Source organism: Gorilla gorilla, chromosome 10, assembly GCF_029281585.2.
Source record: "Gorilla gorilla gorilla isolate KB3781 chromosome 10, NHGRI_mGorGor1-v2.1_pri, whole genome shotgun sequence".
NCBI classification, from domain to species: Eukaryota; Metazoa; Chordata; class Mammalia; order Primates; family Hominidae; genus Gorilla; species Gorilla gorilla.
In genome coordinates, this window is record NC_073234.2 from 109,664,586 (window position 1) to 109,690,770 (window position 26,185).

A 26,185-nucleotide genomic window follows, 5' to 3' on the forward strand; every position below is an offset into this window, starting at 1 on the left:
ACTCCAGCCTGGGCGACAGAGCAAGACTCCATCTCAAAAACAAACAAACAAAAAACAAAAATTTTTTTAAGGATGCTTCATTAACAGAAGGCTGGATTACATAGATGGTATCTTGGGATTTGAAGGATGTAATCTACTTTGCTTCTCCATTCCTTCGAATTGTGGTGACAAATGTTCATTTATGTAATTCCCCAAGAACTTCTCTGGGATTTTGGGCTCCCAGGACTTGGTTATTTCATCTTGGCCACCCCCCACCACCCATCACCCCAGCCTCATCCCAGTCTTGATTTTCTGGGCAGAACCACACTTTAGAAGTGTGGTCATGCCTGGGCACAGTGGCACACGCCTGTAGTTCCAACACTTTGGGAGGCCAAGGAGGGAGGACTGCATAAGCCCAGGAGTTTGAGGTTACAGTGAGTTATGATCGTGCCACTGCATGCCAGCCTGGACAACAGAATGAGGCCCTGTGTCTAAAAAGTAAATGATTTTTTTTTAATAGAAGTGTGATCTATGTCATCTCTTAAAGTGGTCCCGGGCTCATCCACACACAGTGAGCCCATGGTGGTTGCTCATTGGCTAAATCTGGCCCACCAATATATTTTGTTTTGCCGTGTAGCATTTTCTAAAACTATTAAGTAGCTTATAACGTTTAAAAATTAGTGACTCACATTTGGAAACATCTCTTGAAAATGTGAAAGATTTGGATCATTGGATCCCAAATTTCCATAGTATCAGTTTATTAGAGCTGAGTAGCAGCTACGCCCTTGAGAGAGGGAATGTGCTCCCTAGGTTTTGACCACAGTCGCCACCACTCCATATTGTCTCCACCTAGGCCATTTAACTCATCTATGTACCTGATATCTGCAGCCATTTCGTTTGTGACTCTGGTTCTGAGCTGCTTGTCATTTGAAGTCTATTTTCTCTCATCCTTCTTTGAAAAAGGAACTCTTATCCACCAACAAATAGCACTTTGGCTGGGCCCGGTGGCTCATGCCTGTAATCCCAGCACTTTGGGAGGCTGAGGCGGGTGGATCACGAGGTCAGGAGATCGAGACCATCCTGACCAACATGGTGAAACCCCGTCTCTACTAAAAATACAAAAATTAGCTGGGTGTGGTGGCACGTGCCTGTAATCCCAGCTACTCAGGAGGCTGAGGCAGGAAAATCATTTGAACCCGGGAGCTGGAGGTTGCAGTGAGCCGAGATCGTGCCACTGCACTCCAGCCTGGCCACAGAACAAGACTCCGTCTCAGAAAAAAAAAAAAAAAAAAAGCACTTTGTATTTCCTGATTTAACATAGGTATTGACTTTCTGAAATTTGACGGCTAGTACAGGCAGTTGCCAGTGTCTCCTTCTATACACTCATTTATTCACTCATTCATCCCTGCATCTATTTACCTTATGTTCATTGAGCACCTGTTATGTTGCTGATAACTGTGCAAGTCTCTGGAGCTAGAAAAAAATGAGCCTTTGCGTGCATGAGCCAGTGTTGCTCAAACTGAGGCCTGAGGAACAATGGTCCCAAGTGACTGTCCTGGAAAAAGGGGTTCCATGGTCAAGTAAGTTTGGGAATCACTACATCATACTCCACCCTTTCTTAGACATGTACAATGCATGTTATTAAGACTGTTGACTTTATGAAGTAGTCCAGTGAAGAGCCATATTTGTTTCCTCCAGCATTATTGGTAGCAGAGCCCGTCTATTATGTAATTTCTTTTTTTTTTTTTTTGGGAAAGGGTCTCACTTTTTTGCCCAGGCTGAGTGCAGTGGCACGATCACGGCTCACTGCAGCCTTGACCTCCTGGGCTCAAGTGATCCTCCCACCTCGGCCTCCCAAGTAGCTGGGACTCCAGGCATGCACCATCACACCCATCTAATTTTCTGTTTTTTTGTAGAGACAGAAAAATATCTTTCTCTGTTGCCCAGGCTGATCTCAAACCCCTAGCCTCAAGCCATGCTCCCATCTCAGCCTCTCAAAGAGCTGGAATTACAGACGTGAGCCCCCGCACCTGGCTGTAATTTCTATAAGTGAGGAGAAGCTTCCTAGAATAACAGTGGTTGATTGTTGAATACCTATACTTTTTTAAATAATACATTCTTAATGCTTTTTGTGAGTTACTTCTTATAATCCTCCCAGCATCACAGTGAGATAGGCACTCTTACAGAGAAGGCAGCCAGGCACAGAGATGCTGAGGAACTTAACCCAGGTCACATAGCTAGTAAATGGCAGAGCAAGGACATGAACCCAAGCACCAAACTGGGTTGGTTTATGGCCTCTGCAGCACAGTTAGAAGCAATATGGAGGTATGGGAGTTCCTTGTGGCTCGCTCATCATGTCACATTAGCTCTATGCAGGTTTGGCCCATGTAGCCAACTGTGGATCTGCGATTCCTTTCTACATTTGCAGCACAACTTTATTTCTCCAGGGATGCTTACAAACATTCAAAAAGAATGGAACAATGCAAGTGGCTGCAGCTGTGGGGAAGAAACTTGGCTTGTTTCATTACGTTTCAGCCAACTGGGATCTTTGGTTACAAGTGAAGGTTATTTGATTTAGCTTTCACTTGTAAAATGAGTGAGGTTTTGGTTTTTTCCTGCTGCATTTTAGCATCTTCCTCTTCAGAGTGACCCCTCACTGGGAAATTTTCTTATAAGATCCAGCTTTTTAATGCTATTTTCTAGTTTCATTCTAGCTCTTGCTCTCTGTCCCTATCTGTTTTGTTTTTGTTTTTGTTTTTAAGAACCGTAAAGGTTGCTATTTGTTTTCATTTTTGGTTTTTGAGTTACCATGTCCCTCTGATGCAGCATCTCTGTCTCTTAGCGGCCGTGGGGGTGACCAGGCACAAATCGAAGGAGCTGAGTCGCAAACAGAGTCAACAACTAGAATTGCTGGAAAGCGAGCTCCGGAAAGAGATACGTGATGGTAGGCTCCAAAATTGTGTTTGTAGAAAAACAAGCCTTTTATATTTATACTTTTATTTTTTTACCCTTACATAGAGATGGCCACAGTAATGAGAACTGTTTGTATAATAGAAGGCAACGGAAGGGCAGGGCCTGGGCCTGGCTTTGTGTTTTATTTCAGCTCTTCTCTGCAGCCAACCAAGTCGTTATCTATTGTTTCTTCTTTAATGAAAACCAAGGTCATACTCTGTGTTAGACAAAACAGCAGAAGATCTTATCCATTGTTTGTTGAGTTAAAATATTGCTCTTGGGATTCTGTTTTGCAGGCTTTGCTGAGCTGCAGATGGATAAATTGGATGTGGTTGATAGTTTTGGAACTGTTCCCTTCCTTGACTACAAACATTTTGCTCTGAGAACTTTCTTCCCTGAGGTAAAAGAGCATTGATCATATTCTGAAGGTTGAGTCTTGAATAATAATGAAGGTGCTTGTTGCTGTTGTCAAAACGAGTGTTTGCTTCCAAGGCAGCTATAATGTGCTTGGTACAAAAATAATGGCTTAAGTTTGAGCAGAGCAGGGAGGAGGGTAATTATTAATTGCATTGATTAGGGTATAAAACAGTGATGGGTCACTGGTGATTATTCTTTGCCCAGTAACAAAAACCTAGGAGGGACAGAAGCTCAGAGTGATGATTTTTGCTTTCTTTTACTCTCAATGTAGAACTGAATGTGTAGCTGGGAAGTGAGCTAGTTTATTTAAAAATCAATAAATTGTGAGCTAGCCAATTTGTTGTGTTTATCTGCATGACTTACATTGCAGCGACTAGATTATTCACTATTACTTCTCAATTGGAAAGGAAAAATACTACCGGTCAAAAGGGAGGAAAGTAGACATGGATGGAATTGGAGTTGAAAACAGGCATTTTTAGCCATGTAGAGTTCTTATGGTCCTCTTCGGTAGTTTTTCTTTAGCTGGTCAGTTTGTATTGTCCTCATTTAGTAGACGTAGATGCACGAACTGATTAATTCATTTGTTCTAGGGCTCTGAGGAGTCGTCTACTTAACCTTTTGGGTTGCTGGTCTTACCTATGTTCTCACGCCTCCATTTTCTCACCCACTCACTCAGCCTTCTCCATTTACCCTCCCAAGTCTTTGGCGAGGTACACTCATCCTGCGTATCATCACTGCCATGTCCTGATACCCCAGCTCCGCCATATTGCCCTTCTTTTTTGTGGTCTGATGACCACATAGAGGCCCAACCTCTTAAACACATCAATACCAATGATCACATTTCAATCTAGACTTCTAAGCAACGGCTGAAATCTCTCCAGGCCAAAGGAGAGTTTGTATCACCTTACCAGAAGCTTCTCCGGAACAATTGGCCAGAAGCCTAGAGTTCAGAAACCCAGACACATGCAGTAAGCAATTTCCAGTTTCTCTAATTTAGAAGAGGACGCCATGATATGTAATGCGGGGTCTGGAGGTTGGAATGCCTCCATAAAACACCTGCCATATTTTTTGGTCCAAGCCTTAGTGTTGTAAATCAAGAAGGCTGTAAATAAGACTTCAGCTTTTTGTGCTGGTGAAGTTTGTTTCCTTTAACTTATCCTCCAAGAGTACCGAGGCACCGAGATCTACCATTTGCCACCTCATCCATTTCTATGGCAGAACACCGCCTGGGGAGAGGAATTCGATTCCCCGAATCAGGATGACTGTGCGGGGCTTCTGCAAAGGTTGCATCACGAGTCCTATTTCCGAGCTATCTGAGATCCCCATTAAGAATTTAAAAGCAATAAAATAACGGAGATTTTTGACTATCAACATGAATGCTGTATGGGCTTTTACAGTTAATGATTGCCCTTGAGTGCTGAATAGAGTAATCTGTGGCCTGAAAAAAGAAATGTTCTTATCTTCTAAATTTGGTAATCAAGAACAAGATGGAGTAATGAATGTAAAGGAATACTGTTGCAAGTTGAATGTTTCCAGAAAAAAAAAAAAACAAAAAAAAGATCCCAGGAACAATGCTACCTTATTTTAGGAGAAGAGAGATATTGCAAAGGAGGCAAACTGATTTAACTCAGTGTTGTATATAATCTTGAAAAACAACTGGGAAAGTCATAAAAATTGAAGTCAGAAGTTGTTTAAAGGAGAGAACCCAGGAAAAAACATGCATAAATTTGTCAAAACCCTTTCAAGAAGACCTAAGTCAGAATTGAATTTATAATAATTAAGAAAAGATAGAACAGGGAAACACATCATAAGAAGACAATGCCACTTGAAATGCATTCCAGGCTGCAGATAAGTCCTGGTATTAATTAGGCTCTTTATGGATTGATCAGAAGCCGAATCCTCTAGGCCTGGAGGTTGGGGGCTGTGGGGGAAGGATTTGGGTGTTCAGCACCTACAAAAAAGCAACAGGCAAAATCCAGAGGAGATTGTAGGTTCTCAAAGGAGGCCAGGGTTCTTTGCTCTGCCTGTCGGTTTTGGCTTTTAAAGCCTTGCTTTTTATTATACTGACTCTTCTTTGCTTTGCATAAAGTAGGAGAAGTAAGGGTAGGCAGAGGATCTAAGCTGAAGAAAAGGGAAATTTGAATGAAAGGAGGAAGCAGCCTTAAAACTCAGAGAGCCACGGGTCCAGGCGCGGTGGCTCAAGCCTGTAATCCCAGCACTTTGGGAGGCCGAGGCGGGTGGATCACTTGAGGTCAGGAGTTAGGGACCAGCCTGGCCAACATGGTGAAACCCCGTCTGTACTAAAAATACAAAATTAGCCAGGCATGGTGGCGTGCACCTGTAATCCCAGCTACTCGGGAGGCTGAGGCAGAGAATTGCTTGAACCCGAGATCAAGACCATCCTGGCTAACACAGTGAAACCCCGTCTCTACTAAAAATACAAAAAAATTAGCCAGGCATGGTGGCGGGCGCCTGTAGTCCCAGCTACTCGGGAGGCTGAGGCAGGAGAATGGTGTGAACCTGGGAGGCGGAGCTTGCAGTGAGCCGAGATCGCGCCACTGCACTCCAGCCTGGGTGACAGAGCGAGACTCTGTCTCAAAAAAAAAAATAAATAAATAAATAAAATTGCTTGAACCCGGGAGGCGGAGGTTGCAGTGAGCCGAGATCATGCCACTGCACTCCAATCCAGCCTGGGCGACAGAGGGAGATTCCGTCTCAAAAAAAAAAAAAAAGAATTGCTTGAACCCGGGAGGCAGAGGTTGCCGTGAGCCAAGATCGCGCCACTGCACTCCTGCCCGGGCAACAGAGCAAGACTCCGTCTCAAAAAAACAAAACAAACAAAAAAACACACAGAGAGAACCAGGGCGGCACTTCCGTATTCACGATTTAAGAATCAACCTGTTTCTCCTGTCTATTTACATGAAGTTGGTTCAGCAGAAAAATATTAAGAACCAGAAAATGCAAACCTAGGGTCTGGGGGGGTTTTTTGGTTTGTTTTTTTGGGGCTTTTTTGCTTTTTACTAGGGGAGGATATGGCCAAAATAGTTTCAGGTCTTTTGCTTGGGCTTGCAGATTTGAAACTATGAAGCAAAATTCTCTACAGAAGAAATTTACTTCACAAGATATATAATTAGCTCAAAGTTTCTATTATTATCAAAAAAGAAGAAAAACCTGAATGTTTTGAGTTTAGAGTCTCATTCTGTGGACTTAAAGTATTGCTTAACATACTTTTAAAGTCTAACCATTGATTTTTAATAAGATTGATGATACACTACAAACCCTTTTTATATTCCAGAGCTACCTAGCATTTAGAAACCAGTGGGGTGATAGCATTGTGGTCTAGTTTGCTATAAATTAGGAATAAAACCAGTAATGATAACTGACACAGGGCACTTACTCTGCACCCATTTTATTTTCACACTAAACCTCTGAGGTGGGAACCATTATTGTCCCCATTTCAGAGATGAGGCAAGTCAGACACAGAGAGGTTAGGTAACACATCCCACGTCATGTGACCAGTATGTGATTAAAACCAGGACTGGAACCCAAGTAGTTTGGTCCAGATTCTATGCTTTTAACTACCCCCTGTCTTTCAATATCATTGTGTATTGAAACAGTAGATGCTACTTAGGTAAGACTTGTAAAACTTAGCAATGTAATTTAGTCTTTATCTTTAGAAGGTAAATTGCTTGAAGAGGGGTCTGATATTTGCATAATCTTCATCAATGACCCCTTCTTTAACTCTTAAATCACTTCTTCTAAAACGTGGGATGATACCTTCATCTACCAAACCTGGAACTGATGCCATGATAATTATTATTCTTAGAGGCTTTCGGAATTCAGTGGCGTTTCCTGAAAGCTGAATAATTATTTATTATGTATTAGAGAATACGCAGCCACCATAAACCCAGGGGCGCTTCAGATTAGCAAATAGTGTCTCTACTTTATTAAAACGGACTTGGGTATTATAACAAAAATACACTCTTCATTTCCTTTGGATGTTATGAATAATAAAAGTGTCTCCTTCCTCTCAGTCAGGTGGCTTCACCCACATCTTCACTGAAGATATGCATGTAAGTCTCTACGTTTTCATTTTTAGCCCAGTGACTGCCTGATGTTCATAGTGTTATCATCATCATTATCATCTCCATTATTATTTTGAATTTTTATTGTGGGTTTTTTTTGGATCATGAATTCAATATTGAATAATTCATTGTCTTGGAAAACCCATTGTGGATCTACTTTCTAACTTTAAACTTATATATGATTTTGTATTATACTATATATTTTTTTCTTTTTATCAGAACAGAGACGCCAATGACAAGAATGAAAGTCTCACAGCTTTGGATGCCCTAATCTGTAATAAAAGCTTTCTTGTTACTGTCATCCACACCCTTGAAAAGCAGAAGAACTTTTCTGTGAAGGACAGGTATTAGTCCATTCTTTGATGTTTTAAAAGCCTTTAAGAAAAAATCAGGCCGGGCATGGTGGCTCATGGCTGTAATCCCAGCATTTTGGGAGGCCAAGGCAGGCAATCACTTGAGGCCAGGAGTTCAAGACCAGCCTGACCAACACAGCAAAACCTTGTCTCTACAAAAAAAAAAAAAAAAAGAGAGAGAGAAATCAAACCTGAGTCCCATATTTTATTTCCAAACCACTATCTGAACTTGGTATCTTGAGAACATGCACTTTTCCAGAGGCTATTTGATTGGGAGTTTATGCAGCCTTATCTCCATTTTAGATCACACCACCTCAACGCAATTTGTTGTTGTTGTTGTTGTTGTTGTTGTTGTTGGAGTCTCACTCTGTGGCCCAGGCTGAAGTGTGTGATCATAGGCCACTGCAGCCTCATCCTCCTGGGCTCAAGCTACCCTCCTGCCTCAGCCTCCCCAAGTAGCTGGAACTACAGGTGCATGCCACCACGCCCAGCTAATGTTTTGTTGTTGTAGTAGTAGAGATGGGGTCTTGCTATATTGTCCAGGCTGGTCTCAAACTCCTGACCTCACACGATACCCCCTTCCACAAGGATTACAAGCATAAGCCACTGTGCCTAGCCCTTTTTTTTAAAAAAAACTGAGACAGGGTTTCACTATGTTGCTTAGGCTGGATTCAAACCCTGGGCTCAAGCGATCCTGCTGCTTCAGCCTCCTGCCCCCAGCTCCCAACACAGTCTATTTTGAAGACACACACACAACCCTCCCACTCCCAAGTAACCCTGAAAAACTCCAACACCCCAAAAAAACCCACATAAATTCTTTCTTTTTTTTTCTTAAGACGGAGTCTCGGTCTGTTGCCCAGGCTGGAGTGCAGTGGCACGATCTAGGCTTGCTGCAACCTCCACCTCCTGGGTTCAAGCAATTCTCCTGCCTCAGCCTCCCCAGTAGCTGGGACCACAGGAGCATGCCACCACACCTGGCTAATTTTTGTATTTTTAGTAGAGACAGGGTTTCACCACATTGGCCAGGCTGGTCTCAAACTCCTGACCTCAGGTGATCTGCCTGCTTTAGACTCCCAAAGTGCTGGGATTATAGGCGTGAACCACCATGCCCGGCCCATAAATTCTTAATAAAAAAAGCAGAAGTGTTAATTTTTATTTTTAAAACATCCCGAAACTTTGGAAGACTCACTTCTTGTTACCACTCTAGTTTAAATGCTGAAAACACAGAAAATGTTCTAGAGATAGAAGTGGTTAGAATCTAAACATTAAAAAAAAAAAAAAAAAAAAAGCTCCCAACCCAACAGGCCAGCTCCCTGCCCTGCCAGTGAGCTTCCATGGAAACTCCCATGAGTGTCCAGCTAGGCCTGCAGCCAATGGTTCACCCAGCTCTCTTTTTCAACAGGTGTCTGTTTGCCTCCTTCCTAACCATTGCACTGCAAACCAAGCTGGTCTACCTGACCAGCATCCTAGAGGTGCTGACCAGGGACTTGATGGAACAGTGTAGTAACATGCAGCCGAAACTCATGCTGAGACGCACGGAGTCCGTCGTCGAAAAACTCCTCACAAACTGGATGTCCGTCTGCCTTTCTGGATTTCTCCGAGTAAGTATCACATCCCTCAGCAGTGTCAGAGGTAAGACAGTAGGCAGTTATTTTTAGCGGACTCTGATGCCTTTGCCAGGATAAATCCTGAATGCTCGATGGTGTCAGCATTTAACCATGTTTCGTCTTGGTCCTGACCCAGAACAGAGAGAGGGAAAGTAAACATTGTTTTTGCTGCAACTGGCCTATGCAAATGTAATTCATTTAGAATTTCCTCAGGTGAGACTTTTCAGGTGCGTTTACCTTCTCACGTCAATTCACACCCAGAGCCCAGTCAGCCCATTTAAGAAAATGTACTGAGAAAAGGGAATATTTCAAACACCAAAGAGAACAAACTGTTTCAGGCCCTCTGAAGCATTGTAGAAATACCCATCGCTTACCAATATGCTGTAAGCTAATTGCAGTCAATTCCTACCAGTCATTCCGCATTAAAGCAGCTCTCCAAAGAGCTGCCTCCCCCTGGAGTTTGCTTTGTTGGAGTTACTGTGTGCATGTGGTTGTCACTAATTGAACTTTAAAATCTTTTCAAATGCAAACTTTCTATAGATTCCAGTGGTGAAGAGGGTGGGCCCTAAAGTCTGCTACTTGATCTGAATCTAGACTTCACCACTTACTTGGTTTTATAAACTAGAGAATCGGAAGAAGATTTTAGGACTATTTTGAAGTACAGATGAGAAAACATATGCAATTGCTTAGCCCTAAGGAAGCCTCCATAAATGTTGGCCATTAAGATTATAAAATATTAATGAGAAAATAAGGGTGTCCTGTTGAACTCGATCTTCACCCAGCCCTCTGAGGCCCCTGGTACAGAAGATTCTTATCCTTTAATTTTACCAGCCATCCAGATTCCAGCAAAACTGCATAATTGTGTATTTGTAGCTAGTTCCGAAATCTAATTAAACTTTGAATAAGATACACTGCTATGCCACAGGTTTTAACAGTGCTACTTAAGTTTAGATCCAACAGCAGTGCTTTAAATAGACTGTGCTTAGTTTAATGTTTAATGCAATCTTACAAGTAGATGCACAACAATTTTTTTTTTATTTCTCACCAACCCCTTCCTCTCCCTAAGGCAATACCCATTTATTAAGATTAATGAAATCTGCCTTCTTTTCTGTTTACTTGGTATAAATCATCGGAGGCTTTGGGGAGATGTTGAGCCAGTTATTTCTGGGACGAATATTTTTTTGTTTCCCACTGTCTTTGCTTTAGCCACAACAGCTGCTAGATGGAGGCACCAGGACTCTCACCCAGTTCCCTGGTCTTGGTCTTCAAAGGCCAACTCCTGACCCACCACAGTCTCACTGGATCAGAAGCTCCGGAAGTGGAGCCCAGTAATCCGTGATTTTCACAAGCTCCTGGGATAGTAGAGAGAGCACCACACTAGGGGTCTTGGTTAGAAGCAGCAGGTCTGGGCTCTGGAACCATCTCAACCCCGGTCAGCTGTGTGTCCCTGGGCATGGCTTTTTCCATCTGGGCATCTGTTTTCAATCCACCAAATGACAGGCGTGTGTGGGCGTTGCCTTTAAATCCCTTTCCAGCTCTTTGTACTGGATCTTGTGATTCTTAACTCCGAGCTTTCAAGGGCTGCTCCTGGGCATTAGAGGGGTGAGATGTTCAGAAAATCTGGGCTGCGAGCCCAAAACAGCCTCCTTGAGCAAAGCATTCTGGGTCAAGATTTCACAGTGCTGATTCAAGAGCGTCTCGAGCACTCTGAGTGGTGAGGGGGCGGCTCGGCTCGCCAGGAGGAAGTGGCATCCCGCCAGTCGGCGATACTTTCACTTTCAGTGGAATAATTCCCGCTGGTGCAGGGGTCTGATGTCCCTCCACCAGGTGCTCAAGGGGGTCTGGGACACCGACAGCCCTAGTCCTCCTGTCCTACCCCACAGACGTTTAGTGGGTGACAGTAGCTCCGTGACCGCCAGGTAACTTTCCCTTCCAAGACACCAAGGGTTTGTGGGTAAAATAATAATGCCATTTATTGAATGTGCCAGACAGCATGCTAAGAGCTTTACCTATCTTTTCTCATTTCATCCCCTTAAGGGTCCTGTGAGCTAAGTGTCTTCATGACCATTTTGTATATGGGGGAACTGGAACACAGAAGAGCTGTGACTCTCCCCAGATCTCACTGCTACTGTGGGACAGCACCAGGGTCCGAGAGCTCTTAGCCACCGCCCTGTGCACTGAAAAGATGGAATCTGCCCTGGTCTGTTAAAGTGTCGAAGCCTGTTCCCTGGGGGAGGGGAATCATGTACGCAGCGGCTGTGGCTTGCCTAAAAGTTGTGTTTAGTGGTGACAAAGAAACCTCATGGCCCTGTGATTCCCCAAATCAGCCACACATCAGAATCCTCCTCCCCCACCGCCTCCCCGCCCCCGGCCCCGGCCCCGGCCCCGGGAAGGTATGAAAACTACAGATACCCAGGCCTCATTCTTCAGAGAGATGGCAGCTCTGTAGGTCTAGAGTGGAGCTCAGGCATCTGAATGCTTAACAAGAGCCCCCAAGGGATTCTGGTGATTAGCCAGGGTTAGATCCAGGAGCATGGGCAGAGTGTAGGGCCAGATGTTACTTAGCTCAGTCTAGCTACCCTCCAGAGAGTTCTGGAGAATTCCTGACCACAGGCCTCCTGAGTCAAGAGCTGTCCCTTCACACAGCCCCCGAGAGCCCACCTGGCCCCCTGACTCCAACCCCTGCGGGAGTACACAGCCCCTATCCAAGGGTTCTCAGCCTCCCTTCTGATCTGTGCTGGAGGAAAAGAGGTTCTAGTTTTGTGGTCAGGGCATTACTTGGGGTGGGGGGGTGGGCGGTGGAAGGAAAGAGAAGGGTGAGGTTGTAAACCACTAAATAAAGGAAGTTTCTCATGAGAATTAAATGTCATGCACTAGTCCTGCTGCCCTCCCTACCTTGGAAATTTCTGAACTTCCACTTCTGCCCTGCACTGAAGAGGAGACTCAAGGAGGTATCACAGCGGGGACAGAAGCTGCAGGGTGGCAGGAGGTGGCAAGAGGAAGCCCGGGGACTGGGGAGGGCAGATATTCCTGCAGCAAGTATAAAGGAAGGGACAGGGTTGGGGTGGGATGCTGAGAGACTTAAGATGTCTTAGGTAACTTGACTGCGCAAGGGAAAGCAGGTGAGACCCAGTGGAATCCTCCTTTCCCAGCTGGACGTATCGCTTGTCAAGCTTGACTCTTAACTGGCGCTTCGAGCCCCAGCCACGTGGCTGGCCTTTCATCATCACTAAGGCACTTTGACTTCCTAGCCACGGTTCTTCCTCCACCACAGAGGCCTAATGTCCATTGATTACGGAAGGTTAGTTATTTAGCAAATACTCTACAGCTGACCCAGGGCTAAGTGCCTTGGGAGGATGCCGTGGAAACAGAACACACAGCCTCCCACTTGAGGTGCTCAGAGTCCTTTGGAATGCAGACATCCGTGTCTGCGAATGTGAGCCATTTCTATCACAGCAGGGGAGGCAGCCCCACCCCCAGCCAGGAAAAATGCATGTGGCTTACATTTGTAGAAAGAGCCAATCGGGATGGGCCGAGTGTTTGGAGAAAAACCTTAGAGGAAATGGAATTGGTTCTGGTTCAGGGAAAAAGATGGAGTCCCTCTGGCCCAGTACCGGAAAACATGTCCAGGTGGGACTGTGCAGAGTGTGTCTGGGAACTGCCCGGGCCGGGCCTGGCCTGGCCCGGCCCATGGGGAGGAGATAAGGCTGCAAACTGTTGAACGGCAGGCCGCTTCCTTCGAGAAGTGCTGTTAACACCAAAAAACATTGTATTTGGCAAATGTATAAAATGTTCTTATATTTATCCTTGTTACTAAGGATACTTGTGTATTTTTTTAAATGTCGTTTATTTCTGGCTTGCTAAAGGGTGATTAAATACGAATGTAAACAAAGGTACACTCTCCACATCTCACTGTTCCTAGGCATTAACCCACTGATGAGCATTAGTCTGCCATATGTAAGTTTAAACATAAAATAACAAGGGATACTGTGGGTACTGCACGTTGCTGTGAATGTGCACGCGTGCGCGTGTGCAGATGTGCATTCGCGATGGAGAGAGGAGGCGGTTTTCTGAGTTTTGCATCCAATCCCAAGTGGAGCAACGTGTATTTTCTTGGGCGTTTCATGTTGAGTGTTAGAAAACCCTGTCTCCTGCCTTACTGCTGTAAACAGAAACTTTAATTCTTTGGAAAGTACAGTGGATTCCACAGAAAGCTAACTGTCACTTTTGTGTCTTTTCCAAGGAGACTGTTGGAGAGCCCTTCTATTTGCTGGTGACGACTCTGAACCAGAAAATTAACAAGGGTCCCGTGGATGTAATCACGTGCAAAGCCCTGTACACACTTAATGAAGACTGGCTGTTGTGGCAGGTTCCGGAATTCAGTACTGTGGTATGTTTTCAATAAAGCTCCCAGCCAGACTCCCAAATAAATCTGGCGGGGAATTAGAGGGTGGGGTGGGTCATTTACAATGAAACGGTATCATCTCTACTGCGGGAGGTCCTGTGTGTTTAGTTAATTAAAAACAGTAGTTGATAAAACTGTTAACACGTGTTCACATAATAGATTTTAATTACTGAGATTGGGGCAGAAAATATTGTAATGATGCCTGGGGTACTCATCAATTTCCAAAGATTTTAATATCAGGATTGCTTATAGCTTTCAGTGTTGTCAAAGGAAGTGCAAAGTACTCCCTATTCAGCACTTATAATTGCAATCAGAATTTCTCAAATGGCTCTGCTCTGGGAAGACAATGTGTGAAGATACATTTCAACCAAATTGAGGCCGTCTTATTTTAGAATGATAACACAAGACAAATTCCACCGCGTTCCCCATGCAACGTGACGCCCTTTATTTTCATGGATTAGTTACAAATGTTTGGTGTCATGCACTTAATGTACTGTGATCTCATAGATATTTTTAGAGGAACGCTGTAAATCACTACAGGAAGATGATTGCCTAGCTGCTGGAGGGTTTCACCCGCTTGAGAACTTCTTTTTAATTCATCCCCACCGCACCCACCCCATGCCCTTCCTAAAGAAAGAAAGAAAGCCCAGTTTGGGGCACATTTGGGAATTTCAGAGAGGGAGCCAAGCAGGGAAGGGAACTTTGGAATTAGGAATTTTCTATGCTTTTCTGTTAGTAGAGACTTGGAGAAGAGATTGCTGTGTTTTGGTTTGATCTTTAGCTTTATGAAGATTCTGGGCTTCTTCACGATCTCGTTAGTGGAGGAGGAAAAGATTACAGTGGGGTTTGGGAATTGCTCATTAAGAGAGCTGAGTCTCCTGTGGCTTTGCTCTGGATGGTGGGGACTGCAGTGTCATCTGGGAAGAATTCATTCCCTAATTGGAGAAGGCACCACTTTGCCGTGGAGCGTGTTATGGTTATGTCCTCTGGTGGGAGAATAGTCCGTAGGTCAGCTGTTTCAAGTTTTCTGCCACTGCCAGATGCGGCTCACCCCTCCATCAAAGATGGCACCATGCACAGCTGCCATCCAAGAGTGGGAAGCTGAGCTGAAAGTCAACACTTCTAAGCGTTCTGAATTGTGTCAATACACCCATCCACATCTGAGAGGCCGGAGAGTGGGCTGCATTGGTTCTCAAACTTGAGCATCTAGCAGAATCGCCCAGAAAGCTCACTAAACACCAGTCGCTAGGCAGCATGCTGGAGTTTCTGATGCAGTAAATCCAGGCAGTGGCCTGAGAATTCACTTCTCTAACCAGCTTCCTGATGCTGCGGGTGCTGCTTAACACCTGTTGGTAGAGTGGTTAACGGCATGGACTCTGGGGCCAGACATTTTGGAATCCTGCCTCTGCCACTGGTTAGCTGTGTAATGTTGGGCAAGTTTCTAAACCTCTCTATGCCTCATTCTCCTCACATGTGAAATGGAAATGATGGTCATGGTTCCTACCCATCTCATGAGGTGTTTTGAGGATTAAGAGTCAGTATTATAAAAAGCACTTAGAACATTGCCGGGCATGTGAGTGCTACCTAAAACTTTATTCCATTTGATCCAGATCTCATTGAACCCTTGTTTAAAATGCAGATCCAAATATACCATGCCCGGGCTTTCCCTCGGGACTGACTGAATCAGAATCTCTGGGGAGGGAGCCCAGGCGTGGATGTATTTTGTAAACCTTCCAGATAACTCTGATGTGTGTTCAGCCTGGACACCACTGGGTATCTTGGAGAACAAGAGACAAACTTTGCACAGGGCCTGTTGACTCACCTTTCGCTGATCCTGGGCTTGTCATTCCTAACCTAGAAGATGTTCATGCCTTTACTTTAAGACGTTTTAGAAGCCCCAAAGGTCTCCAAAGAGAAATATTTGCAAATGATTATAGTCGGGAATCCTCCAGCATTTCAGTCATGAGACAACACCGGACCCAAACAGGAAAGACAGGAAAGGAGAAGATGGGTCGGAATCAGGAAGAAGTCAGATGTCTGAGGCAACTTTTGAGGTTTTGAAGCCTTTTTAATGCTTTACATCTGAATGTGTTTTCTCCCTTTCATTTCGAAACATTATTTATTTCACAGTCAATTAAGACCATGTGTTTCTGATTTGTTAACACTCAACTCATCATCATAATGTTACTTGATGCTGAAGAAATTCATGTCGACTCTTGGAATTTTTTTTTCTTTATGGCCCCTGGGGAAAAGGGTAATGGAAAATCATGATTTCAGAAATCCACATAAATCTTCCTTTTCAAATTCAGATTTGCCAGTACATAAGATTTGAGCCTTGAAAAGGAATGGGCCACTTGTTTTTAGGGGCCTTGCCTTTAAAAATGATTGTTAGTGCCTCTTATGGGGCCTGGCCCAGCCCCCCTTTCATGGTTGGCGGTTGTACGAGAAGCTGCAGAGAAGGCACATGATCCGTTCTATGCTTGTGTGACAAACTGTTAGCAGAAGGTCAATATAAAAAATTTAAGTTTTTCATTTCCTTTCAGGCATTTCCCCCAGCCTGAACCACCATATTTCTAATTTTCTTTCTTCCTCCCTTCCCTCCTCCCCCTCTTTTTCACTTCCCCCACCTACCCCTCCCAAGCATGTACACCCAGCCATTTTAGGACTTGATTTCCCAAATTTGCCTGAGGTGGTTTATGTAATTGAAAACCAAGGTGCGGTGAACAAACTGATTCTGTGTGTCCTTGTGTGCTGGGGAGGCGGGAGGTTGGGGGCAGATTCTTTCAAGGAAAGGAAAGTCGGAAATCAAGAGCATCCTCACGAACCACTTGAAATGACAGAACCTGGTGCCAAGGCAGGGACACGTTTGGAAAAAAGGCCCCCAAACTCGTGTTCAGCTAAATGCTCAGAAGCACAGCACCTCATATAGCAATCTAAAAGTTAGCTTTCACACCTCTCAGATGAGGATGTGTTCTCCCTGAGGTGTGGGGGATTTTCTAGAACATGAAGGCATCTTGCCAATTTCTTATACATGAAATCATGACACTAACAAACAGGCCCTGGGAAGTAATGTTCTCTTCTTGCATATTGAGAAGAAAATTCCTCTGTCTTGCCAAAAATCCAAGCAAAGTCCCCTAGAGCCATACTTCCTCCAGGACCATAAGAAACCATCCTTCTCTATCAAGCATTCCAGGCTGGTGTTTAATGAGGCAACAGTGAGACAGAATGTCCTGATATCTGCATCCTCCCTAATGTCAGCACCAGGGGTAGGGCTGTGCACACACAGGACTTTAGTCTTTCCTTAATATCTAGGAATTCAGATTGGACAGCTGGAAGAGAATAAGACCTTTTTTTTTTTTTTTTAAATTTAAGGAGTACCACTCTGTAGCACAGGCTGGAGTGCAGTGGCATAGTCTTCACTCACTGCAACCTCCGCCTCTGGGGTTCAAGTGATTCTCCTGCCTCAGCCTCCCAAATACCTGGGATTATAGGCACCTGCCATCATGCCAGGCTAATGCTTGTATTTTTAGTAGAAATGGGTTTTTGCCATGTTGGCTAGCCTGGTCTTGAACTCCTGGCCTCAACTGATCCACCTGCCTTGTCCTCCCGAAGTGCTGGGATTACAGGTGTGAGCAACTGCATCCGGCCGAGAATAAGACCTATTGCTCTGCTGGGTTTTTTTCCCCTTTGCAAAATTTTGAACATGTTTGATTTTGTTGATGGAGTATCTCAGACTCACTCAGCTTGCGTTTTGTCAAGAGTGGAACTTTGGAGGAGTTAGTGAAAGTCTGAGGATTTCACATGGGAGAAGGGATATTTGCTTCACTTTCAGGAAGAGATGAGAAAAACCAATAACTCGTAGCAAGCGTGCTGAATTAGCAAGAGAAGGTTGACTTGTAATCAAAGTTAAGTGTGAAATGGTTTTTTGAACTCTTAAACTCAGAAAACGAGCTTGCCAATCTGCTGTATCTGAGAGATAGCATCTTGGCACCCTGGAAAACTGTTCCGACAAAAATATTATTACCTTCATTCTCCTATCTATAAGAAAGTTTTCAAGATTATTAGAAATTCTTGAAAAAGCACAAGTACATGCCTGCAGAAATATTAATGCCTCCAATTTGATTTATTGAAGGTTTATGCCAGCCTACCCCAGTCTGTCTCTTTCTCTAGCAGTTACCATTTTGGGACAATTACGTTTAATAAAATATCTCATATACAACAGAGCCCTAGGTGTCTCCACCAGGAGTTTCTTACTAGTACCCTTCCTTTAACAGTGCTCTGCCTACCAGTGCTGGCTGCTTCTGTTCCATTTAGTTTGTCCTTGCAGAAGATCCATTAGCCCCGTAATTAAACAACCCGCTGTCCCGATTAAGTCATTCTCTGTTACTTCAATTACATCCCATTGTTCATTAAATCCTGATGTTTGCACTTCAGCAATCTTGTTTTTAATACTCCTACCATTTGTGGAGAAACAGTGAAGTTAATTAACAATTCTTGAGCTTTTTCTTTTTCTCTCTACCATAGTGCAAATCATTTCCATTATGACTTGCAATAGTACTGAAACCATTACTAACTTCATAGTTAGTGTTCTGAGCTTCCTGATCAAAGAGTGAAACCACTTTTTACAATCATTTTAGGTAAGTCATTCCCTCGTTGATGGCAAGTCATGGAAAATGAAAAATTAACACGTAATGGGTGCTTTAAATGACTTTCCTCTTCATACGCTTTCTTCTCATGCCTGTAATCTTGGAATTAGAAAATAATTTAGTTATCTAAATATAAAAGTATTTACTTTTTTTTCTTTATAGCTCAAATGTGACTCTATTATGTTATTGTTAGGATCATTATTTATATTTGTACCCCTCAGAGAATGGTAAATTTTATCACAAGTCATGGCGGAGATAGAAAGCATTTTCCAGATTTGTCTTGTTGCTATTGTCAAAGTTAGCATTCCATTTGAAGGTACTGTTATCTAGAGCAGGGACCAGCAAACAACAGCCTGTGGGTCAAATGTGGCCCCTCTGCCTATTTTTATAAAGTTTTATTGGAACACCTGTTCATTTCCTTATTGTCTATAGCTGCTTTCCTGCTACAGTGCAGAGTGGAGTAGTTGTCACAGAGACCATATGGGTTTTAAGTCTTAAATACTTTCTGGCCCTTTGCAGAAAGTTTGTTGGCCTTTAACCTAGAGCTTGACATAGTAGAGAACAGGAACCAGAATCCTCCCTCCCACAAACCCACAAACAGGTTGGCCTCTTTCCTCCCCTTCTGGGACACAGCAATGGAAATGCCTTGCCACTATTTACAAGTCTGAAACTCATGGGGCTCTTTGCCAACACACAACACCCACCCCCACCCCTAACCCTGCACCCGCAAATACTGTGAATACTAAAATCAGTTATCTTGGGCTAAATCAGACAGCTCTTCATACTTGATTCTAGGATGGACAAAACGTTAGCAAATGCTAGCAAGTATAGAAAAACTGGTGAGAGAAACCTAAATTTGAGAAAATTATCTCCATTACTTTTTTTTCTTTAAATGGAAAAAGGCTCTCGTTACCCTGTCCTCCACCCCCTGGTCTTCTGTTAGAGTAGCAGATCCCCTGATCCAGGAAGCTGTGATTTATGGATCTTTGTGGGGAAAGGAAAAGGGGAGCAGAGTGAAGAGGGGAGGCTGGATGGGCAAGCGCAGCTCAAAGGGGAACGTCAGGCAGAATGTCCCAGGGCTGCTGACTCTGGCTTGGAAAGAAGCTTAGATCAGAAGTTTCCCTCAGACTTGCACTTCTAACTGGCCTCATGCTGCTTCTACGGAACTTCTGAAACTGAATTTTCTTTCTTGTTTCTTCTCTCTTTAATTCAGGTTGGTATAAGAACTAGGCTTTTCTCTTGACTTTCATTCGGCCCTGAAATAAAATTAGAAATATATTTTATAGGTTTTATTTAATGAAAGCAATTATTGCTCCAAGGCCTTTTATGATAAGGTTGCCAGTTTGTAATAAATTATCTTACAGTTACTTTCTAGGCATTATAAGGTATTACAGAAAGGAGGCAGCAACGTTCCTGCTTTTCTTAGCCAAGAATATGGTTGAGGAGACAGTGAGGTAGCCAGATCATCTTCCCATGTGGGAAAAGACCTGTTCCCTTGCCCTTGATTCATCCTGCCAGCCCCCTGCAGCCTTATCCTCTCTGCCTCCTCAATACCCAAAACCACCAAATCATGGGACGGGACGATGGGTAAAACCGGTAGTGAAAGGGGAATGCAGTTACATGTTCCCAGGCCGTGTGCAGAAGAGGTGGGGTTTGGAGTCTGATAGTCTTGGGTTTGAATCTGGGCTCAGTCACTTTACTCTGGGCAAGTCTCTCAACCTCTCGAAACCTGTTTCCTCTTTTGTAAACAGGCAATGACCAAAACCTGCCCTCGCATATTTGTGGTGAGGTCAGAAAATAATACATATACCGCGTCTAGCCATCTTTCCTGGCGTGAAGTAGGTGCTCATTCTTTTTTGATTCAGTTTTCCTTGTCTGAGGTGTGCTTTTCTCTTGTCTCCTGTAAGCTTCGCTAAGCAGAAAGTGTCCCGTCAGTATTCTTTTTGGTTGGTTATTTATTGATGATGTGGGATGTGGGGGAGTTGATTAGCTGATTCCATCATCATGAAAAGCATTTCTTGGGTGCCTGTGTGCTTATGTTCTTGTTAAAAATGTTACATACGACCCCTGTGATGGGGTGTTTACAACCTGTGGCAGACAGTATCCCATTGGGCAGATGTGAACAGGAGGCGACCGTGATAACCTGTGAGAGGCTGACATGCTACAAAGGGGCCAGGCCCTTCCAGCCTGGCCCTCTTCCCGGGCCTTCTGGACCATACATTTTCCAATAGCCTTTTCTTTCTCATAACTCTCCTTGGTAATAGGCATCATTCCCAAATCAATCAGGATGCAGTTCAGTTGTACAGAACAGAGACCCAAGATGTCTGTGGCTTCAGCAACAGAGAAGCTGAGTTCTCTCCCTGGTGGCATTCTGGGTGGGCAGTGCAGGGCTGGTAGAGCAGCTGCTCCTCTCTTGTCCTCATATTCTAAGTGTCTGCTCACCCCAGCCTCATTCCCCATCCCAGCCAGCAGGATGTAAGCACGGCTGTAGAAAGGAGGGCAGATGGTCACCAGCCATCTTTTAAGGAAGTGCCACATAACATATCCACTTAATGTCATTGGTCAGGACTTAGTCATAACTAGAACATGCCCTGACTCTGAGCTGCGAAGCCAAGAGGCCAGCTCTGGGTCACCATCTCCCAGTGCCTCCTGGCCCTGCCATCCTAGTCACAAGATGGCTGCCACCACTCCAAGCACTACTCTCCCTTTTGTTCAGACAGAAGACTTCCCACTGGGCATGGTGGCTCACACCTGTAATCCCAGCACTTTGGAGACCAAGGTGGGAGGATCATTTGAGCCCACTGAATCTGGAGCATACTGGCCACACCTGGCAGCAGCAGAGGCTGGGAAATGTCACCTTTATTCTGGGTGAACAGAAGCTCTGTAAAAATGTCCTTGGGTGGCACCTGAGGCACAGGGTGCTCCAGATTCAGTGGGTTCTGTGGGGTTCGATATCAAGCTGGGGTGAGGAGGTCAAGCCTCCTCTACCAGATCGCCTGTGTCGAGCCTGTCTCCTGGGAGGGCATTGATTGAGGCCCTCATGCAGAGGGGAACTGCCCTTGGGAGGCTCATCACCTTGGCTGGCCTCTTCGCTTCGCAGCCCAGAGTCAGGACACGTCCTAGTTACGACTCCCACCGGCTCCATGATTTTGGACATGCTTCTAAATCTCTCTGCGTCTCAGTTTCCTCATCTATTAAATGAGGCTAATAATGGCACCTGCTTCATAGAGCAGTTGTGAGGATGGAATGAACCTATGATTGCATTCCCAGTACATGGTAAGCACTCAATAAGTGCTGGTCCTTATTATTACAAATATAGAACCATATTCTTTTCTTTACCGTATTTTTTTCCTATGGATAGTACAGGGACTCTCTTTCAGGTTGCAGGAGGTGGTTTTGGAAGGCAGGCCTGGGCTACAAGTCTTCCACCCCTACTTCCACCCAAAGAAGGTGGGATTTTTTTCTGTAGACTTCCTGACCTGATAGCCTGAGTGAGTGATTGAAGCTTCCTGCTCACCGGTCTAATTAGAGACTGGAAGCCAAGTGTCTCCATGGTCCACGGGCCTCCCTCATGAACTGCAGCTCTTTGCAGACCCAATTCAAGTGCTGCCTCGTCCATGCAGCCTTCCTTGATTTCTCTGTTTGAAAACCCCCTGCCGACCTAAAAGAGGTATCTCTCTAAATCCCTAAAATGCTCCATCTATACCTCCCACATTCTACCTGGCATTAGAATTTGTTGTATATGCCCCACAGTTCTTCTACTAGTCTGCTAGTACTTCCCAAGCAGGATGAGTACAGGTTCTGATTTGTATCACCTGCAGTGCCCTGCACACAATAGGTGCAAAGTAAATGGTCATCAGTAGACGAATCTACCTCAGCATCCACAAAATGAGCTCTGGCAGTTTGGCACATGCAGCTGTCAGTAAGAGAAGATTGAACTAAGGATGCCTGAAATAGTAAGAGCATGACTTGCCTCTTAGAGCAGAAAGTCTGGAGGGAAGGAGCTCCAAGCTGGTCCCTACACTCCGTGGTGTCAGAGCGCTGGGTCACCATCTCCCAGTACCTCCTGGCCCTGCCATCCTAGTCACAAGATGGCTGCCACTGCTCCAAGCTCTACTCCCCCTTTTGTTTGGATAGAAGACTTCCGACAGGGTGTGGTGGCTCACACCTGTAATCCCAGCACTTTGGGAGGCCAAGGTGGGAGGATCACTTGAGCTCAGGAGTTCAAGACTAGCCTGGGCAACACAGCAAGACCCTGTCTCTAAAAAAAAAAAAAAAAAAAAAAAATTAGCCAAGCATGGCAGTGTGCACCTGTAGTCTCTGCTACATGGGAGGCTGAGGTGGGAGGATTGCCTGAGCCTGGGAGGTCGAGGCTGCAGTAAGCCATGATCACATCACTGCATTTCAGCCTGGGCAACAGAGTGAGACCCTGTCTATTAAAAAAGAAAGAAAGAAAACCCTTGCTTTTATGTGTTGGCCAGAGCTGGGTTACATGACCAGTCCCTGGTGAAAGAGAAGGGAGTTGCTGCTGATCATGCCTCCCAACCCAGGCTGGACCCACTGCTGTGCAGACCTGGCCTTTGTTAGCAGAGAAGGGATGGCTGCTGGTTGGACGACAAACCAGATCTGCCACCGCAGCTTACTGACACTTTCCTGCCAAGGAAATAGGAAGAGGCAGGGCAGTCCCTCTAAACAGAGGGCAGATTTCTGGGGAAGGGACCAGTGTACATTTCACAGCTCTTTAGCCTTTCATGGGTATTTTCTGGGTATTATGCCATCCCATCGATTTGGACCATGCTTACTTTACAAAACATTCTTGTACTTCGAAAGGCAGGATCACCAAGTGTTTAAGAACACGGAGCTCGAGTACCCGGTTCTACCATCTTCTTGCTGGCTGATCTTGTGCCATTTATTTAACCTCTCTGTGCCTCAGTTTCTCATCTGCCACAAGGGGATGAGTAAAAGAATCTACCTCACAGGGTTGTTTCTGAGATTTACATATACAAATAACACACGTCATTTAAAACGGTGTCTGGCACCTATAAAGCACTCCTTAATTTGCTATTATTATATGTCATTATTTAGTGATCCTGTCACTCCTTTGAGATAGGAACAGTGAGGATTTTAAGGCTCAGCGAAGTTAGACGACTTCCCTACATTCCCTCAGCTGGAGAGCAGCAGAGAATGGGAGGGTCCAGGTGGCCCAGTGCTGGGCCTGGAACTCAGGGCCCTGACCCCCACTGTCCTCCCTACTCAGAATCCTCTGTGGACACTTGCTGAGGGTGATAGTCACTGATGGGTGACTATTGTCCCACAGGTGATGCTTTTGTCTCTGAAATTTATCATGAATTATCTGAGAACAAGGACTGTGTCATAACATCTCTCTGACATCCCAGCCCTAATACTAAATAGGGCAGGAGAACATGCTGGTTAAATGGGCTTTGGTGGGAGTGTGGGAGCCGGAGAGATGGCGCTTCCATCGGGGTATCTCCCCCGATGGGGTACAGTGGCTGAGGGCAGACGCTGTGATGTCACGCTGTCTGACATGGCACAGGCATCTGCTCCCCATCACAGAGCAGAGGCCCGCGTGCACTTTCCCAGCCTGGGGGTGGAGGTGTTAAGAGGCTGACCCCAAGGGCCTTGACTGTACTTACGCCTTAAGAAACTGCTGTTTGAGCACTAAGTGTTAGCAGCATAAAGAATGAACACATATCAATTTATGTCTGAATTTACTCTCAGAATTCCCTGTGGACTCTGTAAAATACCATTTTACCTCTTTTCCACCCATCCAGCTGTGGAGGCAGTGGCAGATTTACATTATTTTACATCCAGTTAAGGGTGTTTTTTCTTTTGGTTATGTTTTTAAAAAGAACATTTATTGCCCATAAAAAAGTGTTTTTGTTAAAGACAATAGTGCCTTTAGGTAGTAATAGAATGCTGTTTCACAAATATTTATAAAACTATTAAACAAGCTGAGATTGCTGAAGCTCCGATTAAAAGGTGCCTCCCATTCATCTTTCCCTTTAGAAACTGAAGTAGCTTAACTGCAATTACCCGCCACCATGAGAAGATCACCTTGCAGAGAAATAAGGCAAGACCCCAACAAGATCGTAGGTGGTGGGACCAGCATTGACCCCTTCACACCCTCCCCTCCCACTGGTGTGGGGAATTTAGCTTAGGACATTGCTTACAGCCTGGGCTAAGCCAGGGTTTCTGGAGGGTCAGGAGGGCTCCTGGGCTATAGGTGGAACAAGAAGGAGGGAGGGAGGGCGGGTGGTAAAGCGGGGATGGCATAGCCGAGGGGTTTGTGGCACCAATTGTGCAGTTAGGCAAATCTGGCTTCAATTCCTGATTCTGCCACTGGTGAGCTGTTCCTGGAGCAAGTTACTCAGCCCCTCCGTGCCTCAGTTCCCTCACTCTACAACAGGGATGGGAATAATAACCCAGGAAACATTTCTAGAAAAGGGAGGTGAGGAGAGGGCTCGGGTGTGAGGCTTCACATGTTGGTTCCTTCTAGACACTCTGCCCACCAGCTCCCTGCCTTCTCTCCTGTCTGGTATTTTTTGTTTCTTGTTTGTGAGCAGACAGGCCTTTGAACCCCTTCCTAGTCGGTGGCTGGCCCAGAACACAAAGGTTCTCTGAGAGCAGGCAAGGGAGTGACTCTGTTGCAGGAGGGAAACTCGTACAGGCCAGACAGAGATCACGGGCTTACCTCAGAGTTCAGAGTCCACTGATTCGGAGTTTTAATCATTTGGTTGAGACCAGAACAAAATTTACTCTTGTGTAATTATCAACAGGATTATAAGGGCAAGATTTAGTGGTGTTTGTCTCAGCTCTTTATAAACACCATAAACTGGGTGGCTTATAAATAATAGAAACTTCTTTCTCACAGTTCTGGAGGATGAGAAGTCCAAGATCAAGAGTTGGTGTCCTGTGAGAGCCCTCTTTCTCGTGATGGTGCCTTCCTGCTGGGTCCTCACATGGCGGAAAGGGCAGGGCAGCTCTCTGAGGCCTCTTCTATAAGGGCACTAATCCCATTTATGAGGACTCTGCCCTCATGATCTAATCCCCTCCAAAGGCCCCACCTCCAAGTACCATCACCTTGGGGGTTAGGATTTCAATACCTGGAGTTAGGGGGACATGAATATTCAGATCATAGCAGCATTAAAGAGAAGATACACCCCTGAGAACCTCCCGAAATTTCAGAAGCCCCACGTCCACGTCAGTGGTCCATAAGTCACGGGCTCACATGCCAGATGCTGTTCTAAGAACTGTGCGGTTACTGTTGTTATGCCCTCTTTGCAGATGAGAAAGTGACATACACAGAGGTTACACAGCTGGTTAGGGATGGGCTCAGAGGTCACCCAGCTGGCTTGCGGTGGACTGGGATGAAAGCCAGGAGTCTACTGGCTTCCACTGGGTTCATTGCTGGCAGCCTCCTCCTTACTCAGAGATACTGAGCATGGAGTGGGCGTCCTAGCTGTTCAATGTGGGCTGAATCTGTTTGCAAATGAATGGATACTAATACCAACAATAGTAATTGTACAGGTTTTATTACCGATATTATCATCAAGCCTTTCCCAGCAGCCTGGCCCTGTGCTAAGCCCTTGAATGCATGATCACATTTAATCTCCGTAACAATGCTAGAAGGCCGGTACTGTTATTACACCCATTTTTAAGTTGAGGTAGGCCTGAGGGTTCCCATCTTCCGTATGATTTGTGTTTTCATCTCTCCCCTGAG

The 26,185-nt window shown here is 44.9% G+C and overlaps 1 protein-coding gene across 1 annotated transcript in view; it reads left to right on the top strand.

Annotated features, from left to right (window-relative positions):
* The window catches only part of PLXNC1 (plexin C1), a 159,641-nt gene that overhangs the window by 103,477 nt on the left and 29,979 nt on the right, over window positions 1-26,185 (top strand). The window contains exons 16-21 of the mRNA XM_004053688.5: window positions 2,822-2,923; window positions 3,228-3,331; window positions 7,383-7,421; window positions 7,653-7,777; window positions 9,189-9,387; window positions 13,637-13,783. Of these exons, the coding sequence (XP_004053736.3) occupies window positions 2,822-2,923; window positions 3,228-3,331; window positions 7,383-7,421; window positions 7,653-7,777; window positions 9,189-9,387; window positions 13,637-13,783 (716 nt within the window). The remainder of the gene's footprint in view (window positions 1-2,821; window positions 2,924-3,227; window positions 3,332-7,382; window positions 7,422-7,652; window positions 7,778-9,188; window positions 9,388-13,636; window positions 13,784-26,185) is intronic.